At 43.3% G+C, this 16,202-nt stretch overlaps 1 protein-coding gene across 1 annotated transcript in view; it reads right to left on the bottom strand.

Moving 5' to 3' along the window:
* Positions 1–16,202, bottom strand: part of LOC126204464 (fatty acyl-CoA reductase wat-like) — a 267,772-nt gene that overhangs the window by 112,121 nt on the left and 139,449 nt on the right. The window contains exon 5 of the mRNA XM_049938851.1: positions 4,948–5,057. Within this exon, the coding sequence (XP_049794808.1) occupies positions 4,948–5,057 (110 nt within the window). The remainder of the gene's footprint in view (positions 1–4,947; positions 5,058–16,202) is intronic.

Below are 16,202 nucleotides of genomic sequence, written 5' to 3'. Positions count from 1 at the left end.
CTCGTTACTGGTCACAATCTACATAACTAGTGTATGTACTTCTGGGTTTCTTTACGTGTGCTACCGCAGGTATTGTACAAGTGTTAGGTGCACAAACTTTTCAAAATACTGTATCTTGTAAAGAACTCACACTATAATTCTGCAACAAACTGTAAAGGATGAGCCAGTTGGTAGGAAAAGTTTAATTTATTTTATTAGCTCTCAGAGCAGAGTGTCTTCTCCATTACAGTCAAGCTCCCAGAGCAGAGTGTTTTTTTTTTTCATTACGGCCAAGCCACGGCCGGCAGTGTTGGCTGCCTGTAAATTCTTTCATCCCACGGTCTAGCAACAGGAAGTCAGCACTGAGGAAGAGCACCTTGACCGTGCACCTCCCTCATGTGCTGAAGAGGGTACGCTATGCAGAGGCACCGCTGAGCATGCGCCGCTCTGCAAAGTTCCATGCCGCCCACACGGCTTTCTCGATGCAGATCAATCAGGGTGGAGGAAGCTGCCTGGTGCATCGAATACACCCGGCCACCTGTTGCTGGGGCCGCGCTCTTGCTTCCCGCGAGTCTGACACATACCCGGCAGCAGCGAAGATCTTCCCGCTGCTCCCGGTGCTGCGGCACTGTGGACTTTTGCAGACACCAACCTTCGGCATACTTTACCTTCTGGCTCACCCTCACCTCCCTTGGTCCAACAATGTATTCCCTGTAGCGTAGCTTTTACCAATAAATGGCCTTACAAAAGAAACTTTGTCGTGCTCTTTCCAAAACGCCCACCGCCGCCCCATCCACCCATCCACCCACCCTGTACAAAACACCACTACTGTTAGTGTGTTAATGTTTACAGGCATTGTTCCATTTAAAAATTTGTGTGTTTGCACAAAAAATACACTTTCTATGTATTATTAATATCCTTTGACTGGCTACTAGTGCGAGTCCCTGACCACCAATCCATTCTGTGAAAAGCGCAAATCAGTAGCATTTTTCATTTCCGCAACATTTGCAGTGCAGCTTTTAGGTGATTCACCTCTGGGACCTCAAACGAAATTTTAGTCATATCACCTCGGAAACATGAAATTGTAAATTGGATTTAATATGTCGTCGATGTCGAGATCCTTAGACACAAAACACTGATCAGGTATAAGAAACAGTGCCCTGGACGCCTGCAGAAGCAACAACTTGCCACCCTTGGAGCCCACAGCAGAAAAATGGGATGCGAGCTGGTGTAGTGTGCGGTGTAAGATTGGCGAGAGGACGGGTGTTGACAGAAGTCGACGATTTTCATGTAAGACGAGGATCAATTGTCCATAGCGTTTTTATTCCATTTCATTTTATGAACGCCGCCATTATGTTGGTAGACTTTCAGTGTTTTAACCTCATGAGCCAAGTCTTACAACCTGATGATGAGAGCTTTGTCTCTCGAAACGCATTATTGAGCTGCATGTAGGACACAAATGTAGTTGAATGCTACCGGTTATCACCGTTGAAACATAACAACCGTTATCTCACATCCTTAAAATGGATATTACTACATACAAAGACAATTTTCGTCGAAATACCACCTAAAGCAGACGAATAATTAACTTGGAATCATCAGCTTCATTTCAAGATCTGCGAAAACGAGTACAGGCAGTAAATGTTGACGCAGCAACTTGGTATTCAGCCAAGGCGTAAAATGCAGCTGTTGCAGAGCCCTTCGTGATGAACTGATACGAAAAGCTAGCTCTCACAGGCACAAAATTATGTTCTAAGTATTCTCTATATTATAACATTAAATGTTAGTTTCTTTTGCAAAAAATTCAAACTTGACAGTACCTTCAAATGGGGTGAAGTTGACCACTGCAGTGAAGTTGACCGAAAAGTTCAAAAACTATTTTATGTTCAATAACTATTGAACTGCGATGGAAAGTCATTTATTTTAGTTATACATTCACTGTTCGGAAGTTCTTAACTCATGGCAATAGCTAAATGTATAGTATTCCCAACCTCTACATGAATACTGTGTTCTTCTTCTTTCTTTAACTTTTTTAATGAGCAAAAACTTTAAATCGTGCAATTAGCCAAGACAACTCATCTCTCTCGGCCTTTCGTGTGTCAGAACGATAGCTAGAACTATGACAAAAGTTAATTATTATACTTACCTGTTTATAGACACATAAATAAGACTTTAATAATTCTTGGTGGAGTGAGTTGGACCGCCTTTTCTCGAGCGGTTCGCTTATGAAAATTAGTGAATACGGCAAGAATGTGAGCTAATCAACACAGTAGCAGTTTGACGCAGTGGATACAGAAAACGTTAGCTATAACAGACTTGTGGTGGAGTGAGGAGGTCATTGTTGCAAGTGCATTTCAGCAAATGAGTTTGTGACGCAGGCCGCAGTTCTGTTTGTTGCGACATTCAGTTGAGACCGTAACAGTTATCAGTGTGAGAACGCCGCATGTGTAACACGTAAATCGGGTGAATTGAAGACATATTGCCTCTATGTTGTAGAACTGTGTCTCGCACACATTTTAAATGGAAAAATGGGGCCAGTTGAGTGTATAAAATTCCAAAACGAATCCTGATAAACAGGGTTCGTGGGTATCATGGTAGAAAACAAGATGGTCAGCCAGCTTTAGTGCTAAAGAAGACGAGTGTGTGTTTCATCCGAATTTCATAAAGCAAATTTGTGATCACATTTTGTCTCAAACTTCTTTTGTGGGTCACCCTGAAATTAGTCCTCTTCCTTTTCTTGTGCCTTTGTCAAACATTTTCGCAGGGTCGGCAGGGTTATAGTCAGATTTGTCATGGTTAATTGAAGGGGTGGCCGGATGCCCTTCCCATCGCCACCCCGTTACGCGAATGATGATGACGGTGGTGAAATGGTGAGGGCAACACAAACACCCTGACCACGGGCCGAGAAAAATCCCCAACCCGGCCGGGAATCGAACCGGGTATCCCGTGATCCAAAGGCTGCGGACTTCACCCTGGAATTAGTATTAAAATTTAAATAATGTGCCAATTTATTCTTAAATAACTGATACGTTTTCACAACAGTTAAAGTCACCCTAGAGTTATAAACGATCCCCAAGATCACATAATCGATCATCGGTCAACTTCATCCCTAGATGAAATTTAAAATCTGTAAGAGCGTAAGGTAAGAAATATCAAAATTTTTTTTACTACAGCTCAGTGCCCATACTCTAAAAGAAAAACCAATATATTAATTTTATTAGTTTCAGAAATATTCCAATTTAAACTCCAAAATCGGCCAACTTAGCCTGATTTGACTGTACAACGTTTGTTGTTCCTGCAGTTAACAAAAAAAATGGTTCAAATGGCTCTGAGCACTGCTGTGATCATAAGTCCCCTACAACTTAGAACTACTTAAACCTAACTAACCTAAGGACGTCACACACATCCATGCCCGAGGCAGGATTCGAACCTGCGACCGCAGCAGTCGCACGGTTCCGGACTGCGCGCCTAGAACCGCTAGACCACCGCGGCCGGCTGCAGTTAACAAAGTCCATACCTGGTTCACAATCTTTCTGTATCAATCAATTTAACTTTGCTGGTAAGTTTTATATCCACAACTATTGTAAACTATTTAAAGCAATTCCCAAAATTTATCACACCATAATTTCCAGCATGGTAACGGTATCCAAATTTGATGTGACGAAATCTGGTGTCCTGTATTACACACTATATTTTCTGCCCTACTTCTGATTTACCAGCGTAGTAAACAAACTTGACAGTTGATGAAAACATATGTTGTTACTCACGCACATGTTCGGTCAGTTGGCTATGCTCGCGACGGGAAAGTCGGGTGATATGCTGTTGAATCTCTGGTTCGTTGAAATCATTTTATTTAGGCCTATTAATAATCATGCTAAAAGTCAATGATATGTAATATCACTAAGGTACTAAATTTTCTCCGTTTTCGTAGTTAGGAAAGTGCTTTGGCTTTGGGAAAGAATACTAGGTCAATATAGGAGTCAAACAGTGAATCAAATCCACACAATCAGTTGTGTGACATTCGATACTGAAATTATTCCTTATTTAACAGAGTTAAATAACATTATATATTAGACTAGATAAAAAATCCAATCACCAAGCGGTGTCAGAACACACACGGGTGATGGAAAGGACTGGAGAAGTCTAAGAAAAGGGGCAGACGAGACTTACAGTACGGGATGAGAAGGAAACACTGATTGTTGGGGACTTCATTGGACGAGATTTGGAAACCTGAGAACTTAAATGTGGAAAACAGAGTAATATGCAGACAGAAATTACTGATTAAACATCATGCATGAGTTAATAAGAGTGAAAAGCTAAGTGCATTGTGCGTAACAGAGGTGGGAAGGGGAGGTGAAAAATTGACAGGAAAGGTAATGAAAGATGTAGAAAACTAAAACGGAGTGAAGCGAAGAGTAGTTATAGTAAAGAAATACTGAAACGGAAGAAATTAACGTAACTTCAGGCCAGGTGGGTGGTGAGAACCAAGAACATGTTGTGGTGCTAGTTTCCACCTGCGGAGTTCTGAGAAAATGGTGTCTGGGGGAAGAATCCAGATGGCGCATGTGGTGAAACAGGTGGTGAGGTCACAAATATCATGTTGTAGAGCATGCTCTGCAAAAGGAAATTGCAAGTTGCCAGTATGCACCCTCTGCCTATGCCCATTCAACCTAATAGATAGTCATGCCGATGTAGAAGGCTGAACAGTGTTTACATAACAGCTGGTATATGACATGTGTCGTTTCCCTTTATTAGCATACGTTTTGCCAGATACAGAGCTGGTATAGGTCTTGGTAGTATTTTGTCAATAACTAATTGATTTCGTTGTTTATATATATATATATATATATATATATATATATATATATATATATATATATATATGACTAGCTTACGTCAGCACAAGCATACGTGATCAGTTCTGCTTTTAAAACCCGTTGTTTCACTCTACGTGGTGACGATGCTTACCTATAGAGGGTCTGATGACTGCGGCGGGCAACCCAGCGGCATGCACCCGCACCGTGTCCTCGGCGATGGCCTTGGTGAACGCATATGTGTTGGGCCAATCTCCCATAATCCTGCAACACACCACACATATCCCCACATATGGCTGGCTACCACAGCTCAGATACATCTGTAGGTCCCCAACTATTTGGGGCATAATTTTCCTGCTGTGTTTATAATTTTCTCGTCATTTTACTTCAACTAATACAGTGGTGCGCAATATTTGAGAACGAGAGTAGCTTCCACAGGATGTGTGATCACTACGGACGGCGTTGCATGTTCTGACACGTGCTACCATGCTGCTCACAAGGTTGATGAGGAGTTCTTGTGGTAGGTCGTTCCATTCCTCCACCAAAGTGCTTTTCACTTGCTGGATAGTCGTTAGTGATTGTGGACGTGCTGCAAAATGTCGTCCCACCACATATCGCAGGTGCTCGATGGGATTTACATCGGAGAACGTGTACCCGAGTACATTGGCTGCATATCCTGTCCTTCCAAGGGCTCCTTCACTTACGCAGTTCCATATTGTATCGCGTCATCCATAACAATGAAATCAGGTCCGAATGCACCTCTGGCAAGACACTCACTGGGAAGGAGAATTTTGTCACAATAACGTGTGAGTGTGCCGTCTTCAAAGATTTGGAGGTCAGTACGCCCATATAACATTATGCCTAACCACACTGTAACACTTGGGCCACCAACACTATCGTGTTCGACAATCTTCCTGGGTGCATGCGGTGCTCCCACCTCTCACCATATGATGGTAGATAATGCACAAGGAAACATTGCTGAACATAGGCATGACGACTTATCAGTGACCATCACCATAAACAGAAATCAGCGTTTTTCAAAAATGCGATGCACAGGTCTATGTTCACACCCCTAAGTCCGGAAAACAAGAATGTGGAAATGAAATCCGTAGACAAATAGCGATATAAAATGCTTCTGACGCACGTTTGATAAATTGATTGGATTTAGCAGTTGGGTATGGTAAACAGCAAAATGATAATAAGCCACGCAAACATAGAGTCGTGCCGTATTGGTCGACTATCTCATACAAATTAGCGAGGTTGTTTGACAAGAAAGGGATTAAAATTGCTTTCAAGACGGACAACAATTTACGACAGAGTCTGAAGCATAAAATCGACGCAGATGAGAACTTGATGAGGAAATCGGGAGTGCATGAAGTAAATTGTCGACATTGTGTAGCGAGATCCACTACTGGCCATTAAAATTGCTACACCACGAAGATGACATGCTACAGACGCGAAATTTAACCGACAGCAAGAAGATGCTGTGATATGCAAATGGTTAACTTTTCAGAGCATTCACACAAGGCTGGCGCCGGTGGCGACACCTACAACATCTACTGACATGAGGAAAGTTTCCAACCGATTTCTCATACATAAACAGCAGTTGGCCGGCGTTGCCTGGTGAAACGTTGTTGTGATGCCTCGTGTAAGGAGGAGAATTGCGTACCATCACGTTTCCAATTTTGATAAAGGTCGGATTGTAGCCTATTGCTATTGCGGTTTGTAGTATTGCGACATTGCTGCTCGCGTTGGTCGCGATCCCATGACTGTTAGCAGAATATGGAATCGGTGGGTTCAGGAGGGTAATACAGAACGCCGTGGATCCCAACGGCCTCGCATCACTAGCAGTCGAGATGAGGGGCTTCTTATCCGCATGGCTGTAACGGATCGTGCACCCACGTCTCGCTCCCTGAGTCAACAGATGGGGACTTTGCAAGACAACAACCATCTGTACGAACAGTTCGACGACGGTTGCAGCAGCATGGACTTTCAGCTCGGAGACCATGGCTGCGGTTACCCTTGACGCTGCATCACAGACAGGAGGGCCTGCGATGGTGTACTCAACGACGAAACTGGGTGCACGAATGGCAAAACGTCATTTTTTCGGATGAATCCAGGTTCTGTTTACAGCATCATGATGGTCGCACCCGTGTTTAGCGACATGGAGGTGAACGCACATTGGAAGCGTGTATTCGTCATCGCCATACTGGCGTATCACCCGGCGTGATGGTATGGTGGCCATTGGTTACACGTCTCAGTCACCTCTTGTTCGCATTACCGGCACTTTGAACATTGGACCTTACATTTCAGATGTGTTACGACCCGTGGCTCTGCCCTTCATTCGATCCCTGCGAAACCCTACATTTCAGAAGGATAATGCACGACCACATGTTGCAGGTCCTGTGCGGGCCTTTCTGGATACAGAAAATGTTCGACTGCTGCCCTGGCCAGCACATTCTCCAGATCCCTCACCGTCTGGTCAATGGTGGCCGAGCAACTGGCTCGTCACAATACGCCAGTCACTACTCTCGATGAACTGTGGTATCGTGTTGAAGCTGCATGGGCAGCTGTACCTGTACACACCATCCAAGCTCTGTTTGACTCAATGCCCAGGCGTATCAAGGCCGTTATTACGACCAGAGGTGGTTGTTCTGGGTACTGATTTCTCAGGATCTATGCACCCAAATTGCGTGAAAGTGTAACCACATGTCAGTTCTAGCATAATACATTTGTCCAATGAATACCCGTTTATCATCTGCATTTCTTCTTGGTGTTGCAATTTTAATGGCCGATAGTGTATGTGCGGCCGACGGGACGGAATTTTAAAGTTAGATTTAATGAGTATGATAATGGAGAGAACGGCTCGTCAGTTGTAGCAAAGCATCTCGAGAAATAGCAGCAATCGCTGAAGGATATAACGGAAAGCATGAGGGCGTTGCACGTTGAAGAAAAAGGGTCGTTGTTATCAAATTTTGAAGAGATAAAGTTTTATTGTGCCTTGAAACAGGAGTGTGTCGGCGATCTCAGGGCAGAAGTGTCTAAAGGGCATTTCTGGGCACACTTTAGCGATATCCTCCTTAAGAAGCAGCCGCCAACATGTTTTACTTAGTTCAAAAATGTTCAAATGCGTGTGAATTCCTAAGGGACCATACAGCTGAGGTCATTGATCCCCAGACTTACACACTACTTGAAGTAACTTATGCCAAGAAAAACACACACGCCCATGCCCGAGGGAGGACTCGAACCTTCGGCGGGAGGGGCCGCACAATCCGTGACATGGAGCCTCAAACCACGCGGCCACATCACGCGGCTTTTATTTAGTGAAATAGGATTTCCGCATGCTATTTCCATTGAGACTGCATCTTAGAGCTAGTTTTAAGTTAGAACGGGCTAGACACAGACAGGTACTTCTCAAAGAGTTTATGACAGACAATAGCATCGGTGGTGCTAAGCATTATACTTTAAGTAAATATCACTGTTGGTGTATGTGATAGCAGCGGCTTTCAGTTTGCAACGGTACCGCGGGAACGGTGGATGCACTGGCAGGTGATGTTTCATCTTTTATGATTTTACAATGGAGGATGCAGCTCGTTGTTAAGTTGTGACGAGGCCTAACGGCATACATTTTTTTGTTTAAGGTAAGCTATACCTCAGGACGTCTATAATCCAGATATGTCTGGCGGTATAAGGAGGATTGTTTTATGTGGGTTCCTTGTTCCGAACACTTGAAAATATGATAATGCTGTTCCAAAACCTGTTGTAGCAATAATCACACGATTAACAATTTGGCAGAATATCTTGAATATTGCTTGTATTTATGTCACTGCTGTTCATGTATATTTTAGGCTGTGTGAGAGCTGTGTCCAGAGAGATTAATTCCTGTGGAAAATCAGAGGAAAGGACAGTTGAAGAAAGGTAGAAGGAGAAGGCAGAAAAAAAAGAGGGTTAGCATGAGATTTTCTGAACGTCGAATATATGAAGCGTGGACATCTGAACGACTCGGGTACTAACAGTAACCGGAGAAGGTGTATAATGGTATAGAAAAGAATGTGTGTTCCCCAGTGGTCAAAGTTGTTGAGATTCTGAAAGCGATTTATGAACATAGAGGAGCTGATGTGCAAGCTTTAAATGACGAATAATATGGATTTTAGTGTATCACAGTGAGTAATGACTGATTACTAAACCACAAAACACTTCTAATTCCTTTATTGCCCTTTTGTTTGGTAAAAGTAGGAAGAATAGTGATCCATTACGACTGAAATTCAGCGATTGTGGGTAAATTTTAAATATTACTCTCACCTGGATATTGCTTCCTACGCTGCCTCTAATTTATCTGTCCTTTTCAAAAACTCCGTTGATACAAGCCAATTTGTCGCACAAGAGCGTCAATAACTATTTTAGTATATATTCGCATAAAATCAAGAAATGCTCAATGGGATCTTAGCAAAATCAGCCAAGGTAGATGCTGCAGCATCACTCGCTGTCTTCGTATGTAAAGAGGAAGACAACTTGTTTGCAAATATCTTTTTCCATCATAAAACATTAACAGCAAAAGTGGGCAAAACATGGTTTAAGGGCATTCATCTCCAGTTGTTGTTATTGCTGTTGTGTAGTTCTGATCTTCAGCCCTAAAACTCCAGTCCTCCATGCTATTCTATCCTGAGTAAGCCTCTACATCTGCGAATAACAACTGCAATATACATCCTCCTGTATCTGCTTACTGTATTCATCTCTTGGTCTCTCTCTACGATTTTTAAGCCCCGCCCCTCCCCACACACACCCTTACCTCCAATATTAAACTGATGATACTTTTAAGCCTCAGAATGTGTCCTGTCATCGACACATTCTTTTAGTCAACCTGTTTCCTTTCTCCCCAGTTACATTCAGAACTTTCTCATTAGTAACGTGATCTACCCATCTAGTAACAAATTTCAAAAGTTAGTTTCTCTCGTTACCTGAATTGTTTATCGGCCATGTTTCACTTCCATACAAGGCTGTACTCCAGAAAAATACCTACAGAAAAAAACTTTCTGAAACTTAAATCTGTATTCAATGTTAACAAATTTCTCTTATCGAGAAACGTTTTCCTTGCCATTGCCATTCTACATTTTATATCCTCTCTACTTCGGCAATAATTAGCTATTTTACTGCCCAAATAGCAAAACTCACCCACTACTTTTAGTGTCTAGCTTCCTCATCTAACTCCCTCACCATCGCCTGAATTAATTCGACTCCAATCCATCAGTATTATTTTGCTTTTGTTGACATTCATCTTATTTTCTCCTCTCAGGACATTATCCACTTCGTTAAATTGCTATTCGAAGTCCTTTTCTATCTTTAACAGGATCACAATGTCGTCGGCAAATCTCGAAGTTTTTATTTCTGCTTCATGAACTTTAATCCCCTCTCCAAATTTTTCTTTGGTTTCCTTTCCTGCCTGTTCATTGTACAGACTGAATAACATCAGGTGTTAGCTATAGTCCTGTCTCCCTCCCTTCTTAATCACTATTCGATTCTTGTAACTGGTTTCTGTACAAGTTGTAAATAACCTTCCGCTCCCTATACTTCACCTCTACTTCCTTCAGAATTTCAAAGTGCATTCCAGTAAACATTGTCAAAAGATTTCTCTAAGACTACAAATGGTGTAAACTTAGCTTTGCCCCTCCTTATCCTATCTTCTACGAGTAGCAGTAGGGTCAGTGTTTCTCGAGTGTTCATATATCTCTGCGGAACCCATACTGATCTTCACCGAGGTTGACTTCAGCCAGTTTTTCCAAATCTTCTGTAAATAATTAATGTCACTATTTCGCAACTACGACTTATTAAACTGATAGTTCGTTAATACATCTGTCAGTACGCATTTTCATTCGAATTGGAACTACTGGAGGCCGGCCGGGGTGGCCGATAGGTTCTGGGCGCTACAGTCTGGAACCGCGTGACCGCTACGGTCGCAGGTTCGAATCCTGCCTCGGGCATGGATGTGTGTGATGTCCTTAGGTTAGTTAGGTTTAAGTAGTTCTAAGTCCTAGGGGACTGATGACCTCAGAAGTTAAGTCCCATAGTGCTCAGAACCATTTGAGCCATTTGAGCCATTTTTGAACTACTGGATTCTTCTTGAACTGTGAGAGTATTTCGCCTGTCTCATACTTCTTGCACACCAGGTGGAAAATAGCCTTGTTGTGGCTGGCTCTCCCAAGGCTCTCCCAAGAATATCAGTAGTACTAAGGGAATGTCGTCCATTCCGGAGCCCACGTCTTTTGTGTTGTGTCAAATTCTTATCTCAGTATCATAGCTCCTATCTTACTTTCATCTACGTTTATTACTATTGCATTTCTTGTATGGCCCCTCCATATACTAATTCCTTCTTCCATTTTTCCCTTTAGTGCTTAGCACTGGCCTCCATTTGAGCTCTTGAAATTCATATAGCTGCTTTTGTTTTCTCCAAAGGCCTCTTTATCTTCTTATGTGCGGTATCTATATTGCCCTAATGCTTCTGTAGCTTTGCATTTGCTCTTTAGCCATTTCTGCTTAGCAGTTTTGCACTTCCTGTCAGTCTCATTTTTAGACGTCTGTATTCACTTTTGTCTGCTTCAGTCGCTGTATTTCTATGTTCTCTCCTCTTGTCAATTAAATTCATTGTCTCCTGTGATATCGAATCATTTCTACGAAACTTTGTCTTTTTACCAAATTGATCCTCTGCTGTCTTCATTGTTTCATCTCTCACAGCTACCTATTCATCTTCAGCTGTATTACTTTCCCATCTTTCAGTCAAACTTTTCCTAATGCTTGCACTGAGTTTCTCAACAACTTTTGGTTCTTTCAACTTATTCAGGTCCCATCTTCTCAATTCCCAAACTTTTTGCAAATTTTTCGGTTTTAATCTATAGTTAATACGCAATACATTGTGGTCAGAGTACACATCTGCCCCTGTAAATGTGTTACTGTTTAAAGTTGTTCCGAAATCTCTGGCTTACTATTACAGAATTAAGCTGAAATCTTTCAATGTCTCTAGATCTCTCCCACATATACTACTTTCTTTCATGCCTCTTAAGGCAAGTGTTAGCGATATTAGGTTATGCTCAGTACAAAACTCTACCAGCTGGCTTCTTCTTTCACTCCTTTCCCCCAGTTCTTATCCTCCTGCTATCTTTCCTTCTCTTTCTTTTCCTACTATCGAATTCTAGTCTCCCATCAGATCAAATTTTCGTCTCCCTTAACTATATGAATAATTTATTTTATCTCATCATGTGTGTCTTCATCATCTGCGGAGCTGGATGGCATAAAACTTGCACAAGTGTGGTAGATGTTGGCTTCGCATCTATGTTGGATACGATAATGCGTTCATTATCCTGTCTGCAGTAGCTTACCTGCATTCCTATCTTCTTGTTCATTATTGGATCTACTCCTGCATTGTCCCTATTTCATTTTGTGTTTATAGCCCTGAACCGTTATGAACAGCCTTTCTAGTTTTTCTGCCATCGCACTTCACTAATTCCCACTTTATTCATATTCTTCTCTTATATACATAAAAATATTTATTTACTCTCAGGCGAAATAAACTGGACAGTTGATATATTTACTTGGTTTTACTACAACGGCGTGCTCCATCGACGCAAACCTGAGCCACATGTAGGGATGGATAAAAGCAGCCCTCGCACGTCACCAAATCATCCCGCCCCACCCAGCAGATGCTAGGGCGAACCAGAGCCAGCTCAAGCAGCCCCGAAACCAGACCCGGTGCCGGATAGCTAAGGCATCCCGCAGGCCCGGCCCCTCTCTGAGGACAGCCAGCCCGCAGTCGGTCGCGGCTAAGGCAGGCCCAGAACTACGAAACGTGGGCAGACCTCTCGTGCCACTCGATCATCCCATCTCCACCATGCAGAATAAACGCCCTACGCGCTAAACAAAAAACCTAACACCCTCTTGCACACCACTTCAGGATGCTCTGCATGCCATATAAGGTTGAACCATCCAATCTGTTATCTCCGTAACACCTATAAAGCAAAAAAATGCAGCTTTAGCACACATCCGAAAACTGTCGCAACGAACCCAGATGTGGGAAATGAGCGGATCTTCCTTGATTTTCAACTGCAAATTACATTCTAAAAGGAAAACACCAATCTAAACTGACCCCATGCAGGAATGCTCACAAACTGAAAACTTTCTGCGTGTATTCACCACTGCGCTAAAAATGATTTAAATGGCTCTGAGCACTATGGGACTTAACATCTGAGGTCATCAGTCCCCTAGAACTTAGAACTACTTAAACCTAACTAACCTAAGGACATCACACACATCCATGCCTAAGGCAGGATTCGAACCTGCGACCGTAGCGGTCGCGCGGTTCCAGACTGAAGCGCCTAGAACCGCTCGGCCACTCCGGCCGGCCACTGCGCTATTCAACGTTCTCCTGGGACGTATCCCACACTACCGAAACGATTTCCAGGAAGTTCCTCCGACGGGATATGGAAATTACACACGTCTGGCACAACATCAGTAACCCTCCAGACACATGTGCCCAAGTCTAACCTACTACTCCTCTTCTACAAATTTGGTGGTCTTTCCACATTCACCTCCAGAAACGATACTGCAACTACACATATCAAAAACAGTTTTGCATCACCCCAGTTTCCAGAAATATTGAAGATAGACGTTGACTGTGGATATTCCGTCACAGACACAGTCCCTTTGACTCTTCAGAGATGTCACTAAACCCGCCCAAAGATGTAAACAACCGTGCATGAGCAGCGCCTATTACACGGAGGGGGTCCGACAGCCGATCAGTTACAGTCATTCCACCTGCAAGGAGGTACACGGCTCATGTTGTCTATAGTTCAACCATGCCTAGACGGTCAATACCGCGGTTCGATCGCGTCCGCAGTGTTACTTCCTGCCAGGAAGGGCTCTCAACAAGGGAAGTGTCCAGGCGTCTCGGAGTGAATCAAAGCGATGTTGTTCGGACATGGAGGAGATACAGAGAGACAGGAACTGTCGATGTCATACCTCGCTCAGGCCTCCCAAGGGCTACTACTGCAGTGGAACACCGCTACCTATGGATTATGGTTCGGAGGAACCCTGACAGCAACACCACCATGTTGAATAATGCTTTTCGCTCAGCCAAAGAACGTCGTGTTACGACTCAAACTGTGCGCAATAGGCTGCATGGTGCGCAACTTCACTCTCCACGTCGATGGCGAGGTCCTTCTTTACAACCATGACAACATGCAGCGCGGTACAGGTGAGCCCAACAACATGCCGAATGGACTGCTCAGGATTGGCATCACGTTCTCTTCACCGATGACTGTCACATATGCCTTCAACCAGACAGTCGTCAGGTATGTGTTTGGGGTCAACCCGGTCAGGCTGAACGCCTTAGACACAATGTCCAGCAAGTGCAGCAAGGTGAAAATTCCCTGCTGTTTTGTGGTGGCATTATGTGGGGTCGACGTATGCCACTGGTGGTCACGGAAGCCGCCGTAACGGCTCTACGATACGTGAATGCCATCCTCCGACCGATAGTGCAACCGCGCCCGGGTTCCCGGGTTCGATTCCCGGCGGGGTCAGGGATTTTCTCTGCCCCGTGATGACTGGGTGTTGTGTGATGTCCTTAGGTTAGTTAGGTTTAAGTAGTTCTAAGTTCTAGGGGACAGATTACCGTAGATGTTAAGTCCCATAGTGCTCAGAGCCATTTGAACAATTTGATAGTGCAACCATATCGGAAGCACATAGGCGAGGCATTCGTCTTCATTGACGACAATTCGCACCCCCATCGTGCACATCTTGTGAATGACTTCCTTCAGGATAACGACATCGCTCGACTAGAGTGGCCAGCATGTTCTCCAGATATGAACCCTATCGAACATGCCTGTAATAGATTGAAAAGGGCTGTTTATCGACGACGCGATCCACCAACGACTCTAAGGGATCTACGCCGAATCGCCGTTGAGGAGTGGGGCAATCTGGAGCAACAGTGCCTTGAAGAACTTATGGGTAGTATGACACGACGAATACAGGCATGCATCAATGCATGAGGACGTGCTACTGGGTATTAGAGGTACCGGTGTGTACAGCAATCTGGACCATCACCTCTGAAGGTCTCGCTGTATGGTAAAACATGCAATGTGTGGTTTTCATTAGCAATCAAAAGGGCGAAAATGGTGTTTATGTTGATCTCTATTCCAATTTTCTGTACAGGTTCCGGAATTCTCGGAACCGTGGTGATAAAAACCTTTTTTGATGTGTGTATATATGCTGTGCGAACGCAAATGGTTTCTGTGCTACAAAAAATCTCTAGAAAAACTGGTTCGAGAACAAAATATTACGGTTTTTGGAACCGCCGTAACCAAATGCTTCGGAAAAAACAGGAAAATTTTCATAGATTCCAAATCCTGAAATTAGAAATCGTCAGAAATTGAGTAAAATGGGCCTTACGACAGCAACTAATACTACAGAAGACCTTGATAACTGTAAACAGCTAATCGTGCAAACGATGCAATCTGCTATCACTAACAATGCACCAAAGAAAACCATCATAGAGCATAATGACAGGCTTTCTACACCTATCCTTATCCTAATCAAAGAAAAAAGAAAATTATGTAAACAGATTAAACGACGAGCTAATGAAAGGGCTAAAACGGAATGGAACCGTCTTAATATTCAAGTTAAGTCAGAGGTTCGCCAATGAAAAGCAAATAGATGGGAACGTGAGTCACAAGGGTTTGTCACACATAAAGCTACTCTGTTTTGAAATGAATTCAAGAAAATCGTAGGCAAAACCGTCACCGAAGATCCGCCTTTACGGATCCACGATCACATCACGACGGCCGAAAGGGTGAAGGCTGAAATGTTCCGCCATTTACTTGAAAAAATACACAGTCACGCAGAGTACCCCAAATTTGATGACAACCACTAGCAAATTATTACTAGGGAACTTTATTCATTTCTGTACAAAAATATAACACCAGCCGATCATCCACTACTGAAAGAAATGATAGAATGTGAGGTTCCCTCTGCCATACTAAGCGGCAAAAACACAATCCTGAAAACGACGGCACTGGACGAGTTCAAACTGTTTGTACCACAAGGGCATGCTCAAACACTAAATCCTTTACCTTATGCTGTGTAAACTCGAAAATCAGTACTATCCGAATAGAAAATATGTGTGGATATTGTAATGGTTCCTAAACGTGGAAAACCAAAAACCAGCCCTAACTCTTACGTACCTCTCGAATACTGGCAAAACCTTGAAATAATAATTAACAAAGTCCAACGGTTTGCAGAAGACAACGATATGAACAAACTGGTTTCAGAAACAGTCCCACCACCGCTGATCCATTATTAAGACTAACTGGTAAAGTAGCAGAAGCGTGCAGCTTAGCAGATGTGACTGCTGCGCCCTTTCTGGAC

The sequence above is a fragment of the Schistocerca nitens genome, chromosome 9 (assembly GCF_023898315.1).
Source record: "Schistocerca nitens isolate TAMUIC-IGC-003100 chromosome 9, iqSchNite1.1, whole genome shotgun sequence".
Lineage (NCBI taxonomy): Eukaryota > Metazoa > Arthropoda > Insecta > Orthoptera > Acrididae > Schistocerca > Schistocerca nitens.
This window is presented reverse-complemented; position numbering and strand designations above follow the sequence as displayed.